The 18,884-nt window shown below is 52.3% G+C and overlaps 1 protein-coding gene across 4 annotated transcripts in view; it reads left to right on the top strand.

Moving 5' to 3' along the window:
- The window catches only part of TP53BP2 (tumor protein p53 binding protein 2), a 53,659-nt gene that overhangs the window by 15,009 nt on the left and 19,766 nt on the right, over nucleotides 1-18,884 (top strand). For 3 of the 4 annotated variants that reach the window (XM_058701363.1, XM_058701361.1, XM_058701362.1), the window contains 3 exons: nucleotides 9,046-9,193; nucleotides 14,527-14,640; nucleotides 17,382-17,464. In XM_058701363.1, the coding sequence (XP_058557346.1) occupies nucleotides 9,046-9,193; nucleotides 14,527-14,640; nucleotides 17,382-17,464 (345 nt within the window). Of the gene's footprint in view, nucleotides 1-6,840; nucleotides 6,953-9,045; nucleotides 9,194-14,526; nucleotides 14,641-17,381; nucleotides 17,465-18,884 lie in introns of those variants that run through there. The other variant, XM_058701364.1, reaches the window with a different exon arrangement.

Below are 18,884 nucleotides of genomic sequence, written 5' to 3'. Positions count from 1 at the left end.
TCTGGGCTAGTAGAATTTTCTTATTTTTCTGGCGTATGCAGTGGCTTCTACAAATGACATGAAAAAAGAATATTAGACCAGCAAGCGTTAATATTCCAAATGCAATGCCTCCTAGGGAGGAGGTCACACCATGGGAAGTGGCCATCCAGAGAGTCCCTGACGTGTGTGGTCAGGTTTTTTTTGTTTTTTTGTTTTAAATTTAACTAGCTTTTCCTCCCTCTTCCACATTTATTTGGATCTTTTGATATTATTGCTTAGAATAATTAAGCATTTGAACTAGTTTTTGGTTCTCGATCCTCAATCTTCCTTTGGCCATCCGGTTTCCATAGGAATAGCTCCACAAGGAGTATTTAACTTTACCTCGAGGAAAGATTGATCTTCGATATCCAGATTACTCTAAGTCCAGGCAGTTGTTTATCCGTCCTGGAACTAGCAGCACTATCATCCCTAATTCAGTCAAGTGTCCCTTTCTAGCAAGGGAGTGGGGCTCTCTGACATTATCAAAAAAGAATGTGGAAAAAAAAAAATCTCTCCACATGCACCCTGGGGGCAGAGAGAAAAATTTAGTCATACGTTTTCTAGAAACGCCTCTAACTGTTAACGCTGTGTTTGGATGGTTGGCCTGGAGTGGAAAGGAGGACAGAAAAGGCGGCTCCAGAGTCAAGAAGGAACTCAATTCCTTCTATTTCCAGAGTTACCCGAGGCTCTGGGTTTCCAGTGGACAGTTGGTTCGGGGGAGCCACCATGATGAGCCCCCCAGGACCCATCCATTCCCTTCAGGGACACGGGTTGTCTGAGCCCTGGCAGATTGAGATCCCCGAGGGCATGCAGATCTCCAGTGACTGTCTCCACACAAGGGGCACAGCTTACGGGGTTTCCACTTCTGTTGTCCCCTCTGAGAACATTCTTGTTTCCAGTGCCCTGAATGGCCACGTAAATGGCACTTGGTGCCAGGACCTCGGTCGGGAAGTCTGATCTGACATAGTACGCAAGGTCGCGATGAAGGCCTTAGATTTTTCTTTTTAAGCCTCCTTTCCTGTTCCGGATTCTCCTCTTGATCTCGGTTGTAATAGATCCACTTGTTAGCTCATAAGAGCTCCTCCAGGGTCCCTTCTGGGCCAACAGCCAATTTTTGCAGCTTCCTTCGAATATCTGGGGCTGGTTGAGTGACAGATCTGTCCATTAAAATCATCTCAGCTTCAGGGGGTCTCGGCTAAATATAGCCGTGTTTTAACCTTTAACCTTTCCAGGAAGGCTCTCTCGTCCTGTGTCTGTAAAATAGTGACCGACTTAGCATAATTTAAGGGTTTCACCTCAGACCTCCTTTAATTTCTCCAACATACAAGCTTGGAAATGGTAGTGATACAATTCCCCAGTGGGATTATCATAGTTCCAAATTAGGATGTTGGGGCAGAACTGCCTGAACCCCAGTAGGGAACTGGGAGTTCTTGAAGGACCTCCAGCCCCATGGTAATTAAGGAGCTCCTCGTCCCCATATCTCTCAGCGGCTGCCAGAACACCACACTTCCCTGTCTCATTAAGAGTCTGATTCAACAGGGGCGCCTGGGTGGCGCAGTCGGTGAAGCGTCCGACTTCAGCCAGGTCACGATCTCGCGGTCCGTGAGTTCGAGCCCCGCGTCAGGCTCTGGGCTGATGGCTCGGAGCCTGGAGCCTGTTTCCGATTCTGTGTCTCCCTCTCTCTCTGCCCCTCCCCCGTTCATGCTCTGTCTCTCTCTGTCCCAAAAATAAATTAAAAACGTTGAAAAAAAAAATTAAAAAAAAGTCTGATTCAACAAAAGCATTGTATCTTTCCAGGTCAACTCAGGAACATAACTAATATTCTGAAAAGTCTCTATATACCTATGAGGGTCATCAGAAAACGTACCTATTCTTTTATCTGTCTTAAATCTTGCAGTGAAGAAGGTACTTGTAATCTTATGGTGGTGCCTCCCTGTGTCCCCCACTTCCTGCACCCTAGCTTCTTGTAGGGGAAACACGCCTGTTACACTACGGGGAGGGCCTGGGTAAGGTGGGCAGCAGGGAGCAAAAGTGCACGGTTTTTAAGTCTGGATATGTAGATTGAGGACCTGAGCAGGAGGAGGTGGAGGTGGAAGTCTTCCCCTCTCCTGTCTCTGGTCTGCTGTGGGTGCAGCAAGGCGCCCTTAGTTCCCTCCTTTCATTGTTGTGAGCCCTTGGAAAGGGTTGCCAGTAGGCCGGGATCGACCTTGTACGTCCCTCGATTTTCTCTAAGGCTCCAAACACACTGAACCTAGGGACTTCTCCCTGTTTCCCTTCACGTTTGCAAAACAGGTCAAACTGTAGGATAGCATTATAACTGATAACTTCCCCCTGGCGGCCAGGTTTCTTCTTCCAGTTTGTATCAGGGCCAGGCCTCAGTGCAAAAGAAAAGGAGTCCCTTTTTCTGTAGGGTTTGTGGATCAAAACCATGCCAGGTTTTCAGAATGCATCCTAAAGGGGTATTGGCCTTGGTTGGGGAATTGCCCATCTATAGGAAGGAGGAGGAAGAGGTGGCCTTCATCTCAGTTTCCTATAGCTGGCCAGGAGAGGCCTCATCTTTTGACCCTGTTGGCCAGGAGAAGCCTCATCTCCTGGCCCTGCGTTTTGGCTGTTTGACTGGTAACAGAAAGCCCTACTTTCTGTCAGTCTTGTGAGGTGCAGAGAGCAGTGGCTCCTACCCAGGCTTGACTCTGCCTCCGAGAGCTGATCTGTCTTCCCCAGTTTCTCCTCCATGCTGTATCCCGCCTACAGGACGTTGGGGGTATGGACTGTGACCAAGCAAGACTCCCCTTGGTTGTAGGATGCACTGATTTTCTTTTGGCCCAACAGTAATTTACATATCGATAGTTGGCTGTTGAGGAGGGGTTAAAAGGGCCAAGGTCTTTAAAAGGGCCAAGGTCTGTTCCCTTGCCTTTTTCAACAGTGCCCTCGTAAACGTGTTCCAGCCATGTGGATATGCATTTTCGGCATACACTGGGCTAAGTGTAGCAAAATGGCCCCATGAATCCCAGTAAAAGCCCTTTGTCCGTCCCCCATGTCGTTCTAGTATGCTGGAGGAAAGGGATTGTGCTCTCTGAGACTGAGGACATGTGGGATCTTCTTTAGTCCCCAAGGACTCTCCCTTGGGATGCCTTTTAACCCACTGGAATCCATTCAGATTGCAAGATCTAAAAACAAAACAAGATGAAACTGATCTTTTTTTGTAATACTGGCCTCAGTTCTCCTTAGGAGATGAGGAAAAATGGCCCATTAACAGGACACTGCATTTTAATACAAATCTTTTCTGTAAGAAGTAGGGCAAGTGGACTGAGGTACCTCGTGTCCAGGCTTTCTGGCCTTCAATAGGGCCCAGAACTGAGGGCCTTTTGCAGACTGTGTTTGCCCAAATGTGCTGGCCAGTAAACTCCTTCCTGATACTGGATGATTGTCTGAAAAGGCCTCTGAATAAACCCAGGTTGTCTCCGGAGGCCTCGCGGTGCTGTGTCTGCGTCCTCCGCTCGGGGTCTGTGGTCCGGTCCCTCTCTGCTTGTCCTCCCAGAGGCTCCAGAGTGCCACATGGGGGGGCTGCGGGGTCAGTTCTCAGCTCTGAGTTCGTTGGGCTTCGTTTGAAACACTCTCTCGACTTGGTTGCTGGGCCTCACAGTCCTTGGGGTAGTTTCTGTTTCCTTGGTGGTGCCTCAGTCCTTGGCGGAGTGCTTGCCCTCTGTCGGGGGTGGGTGTCTGCAGGTCACGGGGCCAGCTCCAGGCACAGCCCTTGGTGCTCCTCAGTGTCTGGCCCCTCAGGCCTCGTGTCCTCTCGCCCCCAGGCAGATGGTCATGTGTGTGTGTGTGTGTGTGTGTGTGTGTGTGTGTGTGTGTTGCAGCCTCCTTGGCCAGTCCTGTGTCTGGTAGGCAGCTCCCCTTTGACCCCGATGGTCCGGTCCGTGGGCGCTCCCCTGCCGGCCGGCCCCCTCCTCCCCTCCTTGAGGCTCTCCAGGTGCTGAGACCTCACATCCAGGCTCCCGCCCCTGCCCTGCGTTCACATCCCGCGCAACATCCCGCCCCTGCGCCGTGCCTCCTGTTGAGCACATCTCCCGGCCCAGCCTTCAGATCTGTCCGCGTCTAGCCGTTTTCACCACCCTTGCTGTCCCCTGTGTCTGTTCACATAGTAGCCAGAATGATTTAAGTGACGTCACTTCACCTCCCTGTTTGGAATCCTCCGATGACCTCTTGTTAAAAAAGAGAAATGGAGATACAGTTCACATACCACCACTCTGAGTGTGCCCTGCAGGGGTTTCTTTCCACCTGTTGTGCAACTGGCACACTAATTCCAGAGCATTTTCGTCACACCTAGAGAGGCCCTGTAGCTGTCAGTGGTCCCTCACCGCGACCCTGGCCACCACTGGCGCCTCTGCCTCCAGTGGGCTCTCCGCTGGAGTCCACATTCCTTGCTCTGGCCTTTGAATGGTGGTTTCCAGTCACGCGCAGACCCTCGGCCCCCTGCCCGGTTCCACGCGGGCGCTGGGGGTGCAGCCCTGCAGCCCGTGGTGGACAGTCCTCTGTCCACACCCTGGCATGAGGACCAGCGGCCTCATTGGTTCCTCTGTCCTTTGCTCTCTCTACGCTGACCCTGCTCTGCCCCGGGTGTGACCCAGCCCTTCCTCCAGGCCCTTGGGCTCCCTTTCCCCTTAGATGGCTGCAGACTGGCACCGCGCAGATGCGTGTGGATTGGAGGATTGTGGTCCTGAGCCCCTCCAGGATCACTCTGCATCCTCCTTCCTGCCCTGTGCTCCCAGAGGTGGGGGTCCCTCTCCGCACGGCCCCCTCTGTTTTGAATTTTGTGCTATGTGCTGTGTTCGCTGTTTATTTTATTATTTTTAAAAATTTTTTTATTTTTTAAAATTTACATCCAAATTAGCATATAGTGAAACAGTGATTTCAGGAGTAGATTCCTTAGTGCCCCTTACTCATTTAGCCCATCCCCCCTCCCAAAACCCCTCCAGCAACCCTCCGTTTGTTCTCCATATTTAAGAGTCTCTTCTGTTTTGTTCCCCTTCCTGTTTTTATATTATTTTTGTTTCCCTTCCCTTATGTTCATCTGTTTTCTTTCTTAAAGTCCTCCTATGAGTGAAGTCATATGATTTTTGTCTTTCTCTGACTAATTTCACTTAGCATAATACCCTCCAATTCCATCCCCATAGTTGCAAGTGGCAAGGTTTCATTCTTTTTGATTGTCGAGTAATACTCCATTGTGTGTGTGTATATACACACATATACACACATATGTGTATACGTATATACGTGTATATACACACATACATGTATATACATATATGCATATACATATATGCAGAGTGGCTGCACCAGCTTGCATTCCCACCAACAATGCAAAAGAGACCCTCTTTCTCCACATCCTCGCCAACATCTGTTGTTGCCTGAGTTGTTCATGTTAGCCATTCTGACAGGTGTCAGGTGGTATCTCATTGTGGTTTTGATCTGTATTTCCCTGATGGTGAGTAATGTTGAGCATTTTTTCATGTGTCGGTTGGCCATCAGGATGTCTTTGGAGAAGTGTCTATTCATGGCTTTTGCCCATTTCTTCACTGGGTTATTTGTTTTTGGGGTGTTGAGTTTGATAAGTTCTTTATAAGTTTTGGATACTAACCCTTTATCTGATATGTCATTTGTAAATATCTTCTCCCATTCTGTCGGTTGCGTTTTAGTTTTGCTGATTGTTTCCTTCGCTGTGCAGAAGCTTTTTATTTTGATGAGGTCCCGGTAGTTCCTTTTTGTTTTTGTTTCCCTTGCCTCTGAGTGTTCGCTGTTTATTAAAGGTGGTTTCCACCTGAGGACTTAGTTTGTTCACTCGATGGCCTGTAAGTACTGAACGAATGGGAAGGATGTTGAAGACGTAAGCTGGCTGGCGTGCTGTACGCTATGGAGGTGACGGCGGATGGACACTCCCTCGTTTCCGTCCGGCATCGTGTCCAGCTGTGCTGTCCGAGGTGGCTCTGTGACATGCAGGACCAGCTCCAGGGTTCATCCGTTCATACGCCACTGCTGCGTGCTTGGTGCGCACCAGGCCCCGTGCAGGGTGCTGAGGGTGCAGTATTGACCGTCAGAATGCCGGCCCGTGTGGAGCTGACCCTCTGGAAGGGAAGATGGAGAGAGCAAAGTTAAGTAAATATAATGTGCGCTACGTTAGTGACTATGCCAAGGAGAGCACAAAGCAGGGAGTATGTGCGCGGGTGCGGGTGGTGTTGGGATTTTCTGGAAGGGTGGCCAGGGAAGGCCTCACTGGGAAAGCAACATTTGAGTGCAGACCTGAGGGGGGCGGAGGGGGGGCAGCTTGGTGGGCTGCAGACGGAAGGGCAGGTGCACAGGCCCCCAGGACCCGGCATGCGTGCTGCGTGGGAGGGTCACGGACACGGGGCAATGGGGGGTGCTGGAAAGGTAACGGGGGCAGCTGCTGGTGTGCGCAGGTCACAAGTCAGCTAATCCACACAAACTTCCCATCTGATGCAGCCACAGCTGCAAAGCCCTGCTTCCTCCTCCCGAATTTACTCTGTATCCACAGAGTTGGGGGGTTCACACGCAGCACTACACCCCCCCACCCCCCCATTTTGTCACCAGATCTGGTCCTGTCTACGGAATCTCTCCTTATGCACTGCCCTCATTCAGGCCCTCACTTGGTGCCTGAACTGCTACCTGTGGCTTGCAGGCTGCTGTAGAGAGCTGTCCTGAGCCGTTTGGGTGCCGGAGACTCTTACTTTGAAGGGGAGGACCGAGATTCAGTGATGTGATTTCCCTAAGGCGGTCTAACTAATTATTAACAGAGCTGGGGGTAGAGCCCAGACCTCCTGCCCAGGAGTCTGGAGCAGTGCCACCTGGTTCTCGGCCGAGGACTTCGGGACACCTGCTGTAGTCCGTACCCCAGAGGACCTCTTTGCACGTGGTAGGTAGACGTGGGGTTGGCCTCTGCACTCGCCCCTCACGCCAGGGCTGTGGCTCTTCGGGGTTGGTAACCTGCAACAGCCTCTCGTCATTCTTACTTGTGATCCTGCTTAAAGTAAACAAAGCTGTTGTTTCCCAGATAGTAAAGTTTGGGTGACTGGCGCATAGAGCATTTCCCAGTTTTCCTGGTATTTTCCTGCCGTAGGCCGCAGCCTTAAGGGTAAGGCTGGATCGGAAGAGCAGAGTTGACAGTCATTTTAGTGGCCAGGCGGGTCCTTTCCGTGAGTCCTCTTTGTTTATGAAGAGAAAACAGTGCCTGCTCTAGCTCTCAGGGTTGACGTGAGTCTCTGAGGTCCCACAGGGGGACGCGGGCCGGGCCAGGTGCCGGGACCTGTCGCAGCCCCCGGTGTGCTTAGGGCACAGACTGCCCACAGAATGTTCCTGCAGTTTAACGGACACCTTAAGCCCGTTGTTTACGGTAAAAGCGTTCCTGTTTTCGAGGCGCTCAGGTTCAGGGAGAGCATTGGTGTGGGGAACGCTGCCGAGTGCCAGCTCCGTTACTGTCATCTGCCCCGGTGATTCTGTCTAGGCTGCGTGGGTGTGCGTTCACGGGCTGCCTTTCTGGCCGGGTGAGGCCTGGAACCATGTGTCTTTATTAATAGAGCTCGTTGGGGTGTGAAAACCAGATAGAGTTAGCTTGGAAGCTTCTCAGCTCATCCTGGGAGAGGGTGCAGGATTTTTCACGTCGTACGTACTGTTGCAACGGTGCCCACTGTTGTAACGTTTCTGGGTTACCTGCTCGTCCGCTCCGGTCTTCCGGGTTACTTTGCACGTGCACGTGCTCCTGTGCGTTGAGAGCTTGGACTGTCCGAAGGGGGGGACTGTGCCCTGCAGAGGACACGGGCGGGGCGAAGGAAGGGCTGCAGGGTGCCCGGGGAGTGTGTCCTGCCGTGCGTGTGCCCTGTCCCGACCCAGCCCTTGTGGCGTCCTGCGCTGCCTTCTTGCAGGGAAACGTGTGCTGCGGCTGTCGCATCCAGCCTGGGGGGCGAGGGTGTCCGGGCAGGGGCAGCCGGGTGCTGTGGGCGCCAGGACTGCCCCGTGATCTCGCGTGTCCTCGTGCACGCAGTGCGCGTCCTGCTCCTGCTGCTGCTGGGTGGCCTTACAGCCCGAACTTCTCGCGGTGCTTAGTGGTGGTTAATTATGTTTACAGAAGGCGTGCTGGTCCACAGGTTGACGTGCCAACGACTCTGCCTTTCTCTTTGGGGAAGTATTTCCACAGGATGGATGCCCGCAGTGGGGCCCCTTTGAGGTGGTTCTTTATCCTGATGCCTGTCGACTGGCATGGAGTAGGCACCCCCGGAGTTGAGGGTGCCAGGGTCGCTTGCCTGCGTGGCTGGGCTGGGAACGGACGACATTTTGGGGGGCAATCGAATGGGTGTGAGAGTTTGCACTCTTTGCTCTATCAGTGTTAAGATACGGCGTCTGCTCTTAGAAGGAGAGGCTTTGCTAACGGGGTTAGATTCCAGCCTCTGCTGCCCGAGTGTTTACGAGGTCAGCCAAGTGTTACCCTAAGAGTCGTTCTGCTCGTGCCTCGTCGATGGAGACTTCAGGCTGTAACATAGGCATTTGATTTGATTAAAACGTTTTCGCCCCAGAAACACAATGGTTTGAGTAGGCGATACACGCGCGTGGTGGAAATACTAGATTTCCCTCCGTGTTCTGCCTCCTGCTTCCCTTCCCTACCTCTAGAGTGACATGTGTCACATTCTAGGCCTCCCTCCAAAGAGCCTGCGCACGTCTGGTGGCCCGGCCGCTCTCGGGATTGGTGGGCAGCTCTGTTTCCAGGACGGGTGGGGCACACACCACGAACCGTTTGAGTCTATGATAAACAGATGACAGACAGCGTCACAGAAAGACTTGGTTTGGCCTTTTGTGTGAGCCGTTTTGACCGAACGCCAGGAACCCCGGGGGCTCTGCAGGCTGTGTGCCGCGGGGGGCGTGGGGGGGGGGGGATGGCTGCCGGCACATACGCACTTGGACGGGGACTCCGGGGACGGGAATGGACGCTGACAGCTGCTGTCTCTCTCTTGGCAGATGTTCCTCACCGTGTTCCTCAGCGACAACGAGCAGCACTTCGCCGAGGTCCCCGTGACCCCCGAAACCACGTGCCGAGATGTGGTGGATCTGTGCAAAGAACCCGGCGAGAGCGAGTGCCACCTGGCTGAAGTGCGCTGCGGCTCTGGTACGAGGCGGGCACCCTGCGCGCCCCTTAGGCTGCGTTGTGTGGTTCCTGGATTGTAGACGTGGCGGCACACGTGCGTCGGGAGCGCGTCCGTCCAGCCGTGGTGGGACACAAAGCCTTTCTGCTCTTTCTTTCCCTGCGATACACTGAAGCCGCCATGGTGTGCGCGGTCAGAGGACGGGCAGGTGATGCACCGGTGGAAGCTTCCGGTAAACCGTACGGTGCTCACGAGGTGCTTTCTGGGTGCTTGGAGTTGACTGAGTTGGAGATGTGAGGCGTCCCGAGTGTGTCGCCCTCTGCACGTGTTTGCAGGTTTTTAGGGAAGGCGGTCGGTGTGGCGTCACCGTGGTTGGGGGCGGGGGGGGGGGATTGAAGTCTTGGGTACTGTTTTAAGCTTTGAGATCAATCCCTCACTCTAGTTCTTTGTATCTTCGTAGCTCTGAAGCGGGACAGCCTGCTCTTCTTGCCCCTGAGGAGTTTGTAGATGGAGTAATTTTCTGTCATTTGTGCCTCGGTCCCGTGCAGCCTGCATGAGCACCCCCTGCCCCCCGGCCTCCTCCAGGGCTGCCCGGTGTCCCGGCGCCGGCCGCACACCGTGGGGACTGGGTCCACACCGTTCCCGATGCTCCGGTGGCCCAGGCCGGACCTCCTGGTCACCTTTGGTCGACTCGCTTACGGGTGGGCGTCCTAGAGGTCTCGTGCCCTCTCCCTGGGTCACTTCCTCCCTTCCCCCCCGCAGGGGAGCTAGAGTAGACCATTTGCTAGAGGGGCCCGAATGGTAGTCTGACTTCCCTCTTCTCAGTGACTTGCTTTCTGCTTAGAATCAAATCCACACTCTGATCTTGGACAACTGTGGCTGCCGGATACTGGCTCCTCCCATCCTCCTGCAGCTCTCTGGTGTTCCTGAATGATCCCCGCTCCTTCCCCCCTTAGGGCCACGGGCGCCGGCTCCTTTACTGCCTGTGTCGCTCTCCCTCCAGGTTTTGCTGCCTGGACTTCAGCTGAAATGTTACCTCCTGCTGGAGTAGCTGTGATGTCACCCTGGTCTGCCCCTCTGCTAAGACACATCACGCTGGTTCTTGAGCGTTCACGTCCCTTGCCGCTTTAATCCCCGTGGCCCCACACACGTGCACTTGAACGTCGCTCCCTGAGAGGAGAGGCCTTGCGTGTCCCTGTCGTTGGCGTGCCCGGCTCAGGGGAGGGCCTGGGGTCTGGCGGTGCTCAGTGAGCACTTCCTGAGCGAATCCGCGCACTGCTGGATGCTTCTGGCAGCCTCCTTGCATCAGAAGCGGCCTTGTTGATGGTTTACTAGGGGTTATCGGAAGCACGCATCGTGCGCCCCTCCCCTTCTCTCCAGAGCCGCCTGCCCTTCGTCCCTTTTCCTGCAGGAAGACGCATCCCTCTCTTTGCCGAGGCTCAGCGTCTCCTGGAAACTCTGATTCCACCTGTTCTCTTCTCTCGTGTCTTGCTCACTTGAGTTCCCTTTACTATGTGATGCCGATGTTTACACGATTCTCTGTCTTCTAACTTACGTTTTCGTTTTTTAAAGTTATTTGGAGAAAGATAGAGCAGGTGGGGGAGGGGCAGAAGGGAGGAGACGAGTCCCAAGCAGGCTGCACACGGTCAGCGCAGAGCCTGACGTGGGGCTCGAATTCACAGACCTCCAGATCATGACCTGAGCCAAGATCAGTCAGAGGCTGAACCACCCAGGAGCCCCTCCTCTTCTAGTTTTTAAAATAAATGACAGCACCTGAACCTATTCTTTTTTGTGAAAGAGGAAATAATATAGACAGAATAGAAGCGCGTCCCTACTCCCATCCCTCAGTTCTCCACGTAATTGCTCCTTTTTAAAAATTAGTACTATTTTTAATGTTTTATTTTACTTTTTGAGAGCGCGTGAGCTAGCGGGGGTGGTGCAGAGAGAGAGAGGGAGACACAGGATCCGAAGCAGCTCCAGGCTCCGCTCTGTCAGTGGAGAGCCCAAGGTGGGGCTCGAGCCCATGAGCTGCGAGGTCGTGAGCTGAGATCCGGAGTAAATGCTGGGCCACCCGGCACCCCCCTGGGTTTCCATTTTCAGAGAATTGTTTCCCTGTAGCCATTGCTCCGGTTTCCCTTGGCTTTTTTGCCTCTTGATCTGTAGGCGTTAAAACCAAAACCAACTACTCTGCAGCCCGGGTCTCTCTGTGTGATTTACAAGGCTTCTTCTTTACTTCGAGGCTGTGAACCCGCTCTCCTGGTCCGTAAAGCTGGTTTTAGTGGTTTCTGTCCCTCCCCCATCAGTCTGTGACTCGTGAGAGTTAGGGGGCCGGTTCTTGTCTCCAGACAGAGAGTGAGTTGTCCCGAGTGCCCCTCCGATCGGTGCTCTCTTCCTTCCCGACGTGAGCCGTCTCTGTGTACGTGGTAGCTCTCGTGCCAGGTTCACTCCTGCCAGCTTCCGTCAGTCACTTGTGTCTTTTGTTCACAACAGAACCAAACTGTTCTAATTACTGTGTGGTTTTAGTGCGTGTTAGGGATCGGTAAGCCAGGCGTGCATTTCATTGTTCTGCTTTTTTTGTTTTTTCGAATATTTGTTTATTTCTGAGAGAGCGAATATGTGTAGGCGTGAGAGAGGGGCAGAGAGAGAGACAGAATCCCAAGCAGGCTCTGCACTGTCATGGGGCTCAAACTCACGAACTGTGAGATCATGGCCTGTGCCGAAATCAAGAGTCAGAGGCTTGACCGACTGAGCCTACCCCCCACCCCACCCCCAGGCACCCCTGTTTTTTCAAAGAATACCTGAGCTGTTCTGTATTTTTTTTTTTCAGATACAATGTAGAAGGACCTTAAAAGGTTCCGGGAAAAGTCCTATTGGGATTTGGATGGGTTATAGCGAATTCATAATTCATTAGAGGGTTGCTGGTGTGGTGCTGTGGTTAGGAGCAAGATCTTGGGTATCAAGTCCTGTCTCTGCCCTTTACTAGCCTTCTAACCTCACCGTCCTCCCCGGAATCCCTCCCTGGAATCCATGGCAGGCCCCGCTCACCTGGGGCAGGGGGTGTGGGCAGGGGGTCTGCAGAACCCGAAGCGTGCTCCTGCACTTGCGGTCAGTCCTCCCGGCCAGCGGGACCCCGGCTCCCAGACCTGCTGAGCAGTCCCCCCGTGGGGACTGGGGTTTCTTCACTTCCTTGACTTGTCTCTTGGCTCCTGGAGCCTGGGGGTTTCACCTCATTGTTCTGAAAGCGCGCGCGTGTGTGTGTGTGCGCATGCGTGTGTGCCTATGTTGGGTGAGGAGGTAGAAGGTCTGCTCAGAAGTGCTTTTGGGGGTGTCTTTCTTGTCAGGGGTGTTCCTTTTGGGGGGTCTTAGAATTTCTGTGGCTTGTGGAAGAGACGGGACCTCTGAACTCCGCGTGTTGTTTTACCGTGACTGGAAGCACAACGGTGCTTTGTTGGAGCTGACGGGACTGAGTTCAGGGCCAGTCCACAACACGGGCTGCCTGTTCTCCGCCCTGTGGTCGCTGCAGGTGCTGGCGTCGTGGTCTCGGTTACTGGCAGGCGCGCCGAGTTCTCGCCGGCCGCTTCAACGTCCTCACGTTGAGTAAGTAGCACACTGACGTCACTAGAGCTGCTCCGATTGGGAGCAGTTGTGTCCGCGAGCAGTAGGTTTGGTGTTTATATCCAGATCCTGGAGATGACAAGGTATTTTGAGGGGAGCTTACAACCATGGTTTCTCCTGAATTTCACATTTATTAGAGTGTTTAGCTGTGTCCTTTTGTCTCTAGAAAAGTTTGACAGCTGTCATTCTCACCGGAAGAGGGGCCGAATAGACATGCAGCGAACGATGTGGGGGGTTGGGGTACCGGCCCCCCGGGGCACAGTCGAAAACCCGCATGTGACTTTCAGCTACCCCCAAACTGCTTACGGCCTGCTGTCGCCCGGGAAGTCCGGTAGCCCATGTTGTGTATGTCGTGTGTATTACACACTGTTCTTCAGTCAAGGAAGCTAGAGAGAAGATGCTAGTAAGGAAATCACAAGGAATGTGGAGCGCCTGGCAGTAAGTTAAGTGCTCAGTCAGTTAAGTGTCGTCTTCGGCTCAGGTCATGATCTCATCCCGGTTCCTGAGTTCGAGCCCCCGCATCAGGCTCTGCACTGACCGTGCAGACCCTGCTTGGGATTCTGTTTCTCCCTCTCTCTGCCCTCCCTGGCTCACATTCTCTATCTCTCTCTCAAAGTAAAGAAACAGTAAAAAAACAAAAAACCATAAGGAATATTTACAGGACTGCCCTGTATTTATCAAAAAAATTCCCGCATAGGGGCGCCTGCGTGGCGCAGTCGGTTAAGCGTCCGACTTCAGCCAGGTCACGATCTCGCGGTCCGTGAGTTCGAGCCCCGCGTCAGGCTCTGGGCTGATGGCTCGGAGCCTGGAGCCTGTTTCCGATTCTGTGTCTCCCTCTCTCTCTGCCCCTCCCCCGTTCATGCTCTGTCTCTCTCTGTCCCAAAAATAAATTAAAAAAAAAAAAAAAAAAAAAAAAAAGTTGAAAAAAAAAAAATTCCCGCATAAGTGGACGTGGGCAGGTCATAGCTGTTACTCAAGGGTCTATTGTGTTTTCAGTGCAGTAAGCAGCCTTTTGTTAGGAAACGGGTATGTCTGATTTTTTTTTTTTTAACATAGTTTATAGAATTATAACTTAAAAATAGCCTCATAGGAAGACTAGGCTGTTTGGAAAGTTATTTTTAATTTCTTGTTTGTGTGCTTAGAGAGCCCTAGAACATCTGAGTTAGAAAGGACCTCAGAGACCATCCTGTGTCACAGTTGACAGACTTCAGAAACCCCTCGAGGTCACCGGCGGCTAGTCCATCAGGCACTGAGCTAGAGTCCCGTGCTCCTGGCGGCCGGCCCTGACCGGTTCCTCTTTCCTGTGGCCCCCCCCCCCCCCCCCCCCCCCGGTTGGACACGGACTGTGTGGAGCATCTGTGACACTGTATTTCTAAGGGCTCTTTTATTTTACTTTTTAAAAATTTTTTTGAAGTTTATTCATTTTTGAGAGAGAGAGTGGGGGGGGTGGGGTGAGGGACAGAGAGAGAGGGAGACACAGGATCCGAAGCAACTCCAGGCTCCGAGCCATTAGCACAGAGCCCGACGTGGGGCTCGAATTCACAAACCACAAGATCGTGACCTGAACCCAAGTCTGACACTTAACCGACTGAGCCACCCAGGTGCCCCATCTAAGGGCTCTTTTAATGGGAAAAAAGTTATCTAGGACGCTAAGTATTCCCGTCAGCAGAATCTGCACGAAGGATGGGAGCAAATGCCCTTCGTTGGACCTGCAGGTCACATGATGTGTTTGTTTCCATAGAGCGTCCGGTTGCTGATAACGAGCGCATGTTTGAGGCTCTGCAGCGGTCTGGAAGTCAGAGGAACGAAGTTCGTTTCTTCCTTCGTCACGAACGGCCCCCCGGCAGGGACACAGGTGGGTAGCGTCATGTGAATCTGAACAGGGCTGTGGACTTTGCTTGCTTTGGAGGGGGTGGGGGGTGTCGGGAGCCTGGTGACTTGAGTGAGGGTGCAGGAGAGGGAGGGAGTGGAGGCCTGAGGACAGCCCAGCTGCCAAGACCTGACCGCCAGGGAGCCAAGGGTGTGGTTTGCTTTGCTTTGTGGTGTTTGAAGAGGGGAGAGTCGGGTGGAAAGGAGTCCCTAGAGCAGGAGGTGGAAATTTGGGGGCGGCGATGTGTGCTGGCGGGTCCCTGAGGAGCGGCGCCCTCAGCCCGAGAGACCTTCTCCTGGGTGCAGAGGGAGAGAGGACAGATGCGGTTGGCGGTGGTGTGGGGTTTGGAGGAAGGGCTTCTGGTCGTCTTCTCTGAGGTTGGGGGGGGGGGGGAGGTGCACAGAGGCCCACGTGAGCCATCACAGGGAACACAAGAGCGTCAGCTAGGGACTCCGGACACCGCGGATCCCAGACCCTGGGCTTTCCTTCTAGCCGGGCTCTGCAGTCTGGATGTTGGAAGAAGACGGTCAGATTGCCCCAGAGTTGGGGTTTTGCCGGCCCAATCGGGAGGAAGACACAGACGGCGTCTGAGCTGGTGGGAAGGGGTGGAGGGGAGCTGCAGGGAGAGGCTAGGCAGGGGAGGAGACTGCGGTCCCGGGTTCCTGAACAGGTGCAGTGACGGGAAGTTAGGGTCCGAACCCAGACCGTCTAAATTCAAGATCCCAGAGGGAGAGCACTTGTAGGGGATTTGGGCCAGGAGATGAGCCAGGGTTAGGGGCTGAGAGGCGGGCTTTGGACGGAGGCTGTGGGGGTCAGGTGGTCACAGCTGTGGGGATGAGGGTTCTCACCGGGGCGTGCAGATGAGGTAAGGAGGGAGAAGACGCCAGTGGAGGGACGCCGGGCCGACCATGGCTGGACCCTGAGGGTGGAGCCGTCCTGGGGACCCTGAGGGGCTCTGTTCCTGGGGGAAGCCCCCTGATAAGTGGGAGTACTAAGTATTTCTAAAAGTATGAGAACCTTTAAAATGGGAACTTGAGGGTTTGTGATCTCAGGACATTACTCTCGTGAGTAGGAATGTAGGAAACAGGTGTTCGCTATCATGTAACATAACATCTCAAGTTTACTGCCTTAATCCAAGCGCCCGCGTGGTGCCTAGCCATTAGAAATGCTTACGTGTGGCGTGTGACGTAGTGTGGCCTCATCCCCACTGCAGGAGAGTGCGGGCACGCAGGTGACCTGCCCTGCCCAAGGCCACACGTCCGGGGCGGAGCCGGGAGCACAGCCGAGACCCCTCAGCCAGGCTGGCCATACGCTCTCCATTCTCACTGCTGTCTGTTGGTGTCCTTTAAACCCTCACTTATTTTGTTCCCGAGCCGCCTTTCTTGTAGTTGTAAATTGGCGTCTGCAATCGCATTCTTGTTTTGTTCTTTACTTACGTTATCGCACACATCCTCTGGTAATAAGTTGAATTTTACCTTTTCACCCAACAGTTCCCATGTCTTCTGGGTAGGTCGTGGGTAAATTATTAAATAGGAGTGCAGTACACAGCCTCAGTGTGTCTGCAAGGTGAGAAGCCCAGTCCAAAGATCGAGGAGCCGTTTACATTGTCGCACACACCAGGGCCCCGCAGCGTTCGAACTGGGCCGCGGCGGCATCCGCTAGCGAGGTGCGAGCCTGGGTTAGGGGACGCCCGCCCTCTTCCCTGTGCCCTTGGCCCAGGACCTGGGCCTCTGACTCTGATTGAGTCCTGAACATGCTAACGAGACACTGGTTGCATGCCCTCTCTTTGAGGTGGTGAAGAAAGCAAATACTCTTAAGTGGCAGGTTTTTTTTCTTGTGGAAATAATTGTGACAGATGACTTGAGCCGCGTTGTCAGAACTGAACAGTGTTTTAAAAATAAAGCTAGTGCGTTCGCGTTAGGTGTCCGCGTGATACCTGGCTCTGAGGACAGACGTTTACTTTTATGGGCGCAGGAATCTGTGCTGAGCTTCAAGTAGGTATAATAGACATTTAATTGAAAAGAAATTTTAATTTAAAATTTCTTGGGAGATCTGTGTTTTCTAATATACGGGAAGTACAGATAGAGGCTTAATTTTCTATATTTAAAAAGCTGTTGATATTTCAAATTACAAATTTCTTACACTGTATCAGTTTAAATTTTTTTTTTATTTTTATTTTGCAAGAGAGACTGAGCACCAGCGGGGGACGGTCAGAGAGAGAGGGAGACACAGAATCCAAAGCAGGCTTCAGGCCCCAGAAAAATTCTTTTTAGCCAGTAAAGCAGAATATACAGTGTTCTCTAGTTAGTATTTTCCCAAGTTAAGAAAATGGAAATTTTTTTACTGAAATAAATGGGGAAGTACTTCATAGTACTTATGAACTACCATAAAATGTCCCCAGTAAACCAAAAATATTCAAGACGTCTCTTAACTCTGTTTTCAGTTGCTTCTTTTCAGTGGAAGTTACAAACACACCTGATGAGCACGGGGATGGATGGATGTAATTTTCACTTATTTCTTTCGGTGAAAGTTCTTGATCTCACAACCGACTAGCTAAGTGGAGAGCCAGGAGCAGCACTGTGAACAAATGATGGGAGGTGTTTTGTTTATGGCGTCCTTTCTGCTTCTGGTATCCAGGAGCGATAGTGACAACCCCAAGGTGACCTGCTCCTTATGGCACCTGTCCGTTCTAGTGTTAATGCCTGGCTTTTGAATTTTGTGCTTAGTGAGTGGACCAAGGTCTCAGGATCCAAGTTTAAGAAGAAATGGTGTAAAAGTTCCTGGTGAACATCGAAGGAAGGAGAATGGCGTAAGTGATCGTTTTTTTTGTTTTTATCCATGCTGCACGTGTGCCAGTGATCTGCTGTTTTGACCTTCAACTCGCATTCATTATTATTTTGTTCTCCAATGGGTTACGAAGGATGGCCCTCTTCTGTAAAGGTTATTGTAAATTCATTTCATACAAAGGATTGATTTTAATCATCTCGGCATGGGTGACTGTCGAGAGCAGTTTTAGATGCTGGAAATGCCTCACATTCAGAACAAAACAAATGTTGAGCAAGTCATGAGTTTTAGTAAGTATCTTTGGGGGCACCTGGTAGACATTTTCTTTTCAGAGCTCAGAATTTGTAATACGGTTAGGGATTCGCCTCTTTATCTTTCCCCAGTCTATGGTAAATTTATGTGAGAATCCAGACCATTTGCTCCTCTTTCCCCAAATTCTCCTTGTTTCTCTTAGGTCTTACACTTCTCTTACGGGGCTGGAAGGCTCATATAAAGATGACGAAAAACGGTCTCAGCCGTTAACAGGATTTGAGTGCATCTTGACACAGCGTATCTTCCCCCCTCACTGGGTTCTTCTTGAACAGCTTTATCGAACTATAGTTGACCCACATACAGTAAATTGCACATATTTCGAGTGCACAGTTTGGTAAGTTTTGACACGCGTACACACCTGTGAAACCGTCACCACAGTCAAGATAGTGACAGTGTCCATCACACTGGGTTTCCGCATGTCCTTCTATAACCTTCCCTTCCTGCCTCCCTCCCCGTCCTCAAGGACCCCCTGTCTGCTTTCTGTCGCTGCAGATTACTTGTGTTTTCCCGAATTTTATGTGGATGGAATCCTCCAGTATATAGTCTTTTTGTCTGAATGTGCTCAGCATAGCTATTTTCATCCCTTCCGTCCTGGAGGTCAGTGGTTGGTTCCTTTTCATCGCTGGGACGCACTCCATCCGCACAACATGCTGATCCACCTGTAGACGGACGTTGGGCTTATTGCCGCTTCTGGTTAGTCTGTATCCAGCCGTCATATTCGGGTCCTAGTCTGTGTACGGGCACGTCCTTTTAGTTCTCTTCGGCTACTAGGAGTGGGGTGCTGGGTCACGCGGCAGGGGCGTGTTCACTTTTTAAGAAGCTGCCAGACTGGTTGCCAGGGTGATTGATTGTTTTATTTTCCGTTCCCATCCGAGAGTTCCAGTTGTGCTGTGTCCTCGCCCGCATCTGGTGTGGTCAGTCCTGGTAATTGTCGCTGGCTGGGGCCTCGCGGTCCCCCGAGGCTTCACCTTGTGTTTCTCTGACAGCTTGTGGTGCACACGCTTATTTGCCACCCCGTGTGTCTTATTTGGTGACATATTTGTTCGCCTCTTTTGTTTATACTTTTCCTTGTTGGTTTGTTTGCTTTCTTAGTACTGAGTTCGAGAACTCTGTTCTGGATCCGAGTCTTTTAT

This window comes from Neofelis nebulosa, chromosome 15 (assembly GCF_028018385.1).
Source record: "Neofelis nebulosa isolate mNeoNeb1 chromosome 15, mNeoNeb1.pri, whole genome shotgun sequence".
Lineage (NCBI taxonomy): Eukaryota > Metazoa > Chordata > Mammalia > Carnivora > Felidae > Neofelis > Neofelis nebulosa.
Note: the sequence above shows the minus strand (reverse complement) of the source record. Positions and strands in the feature narration are given on the sequence as shown.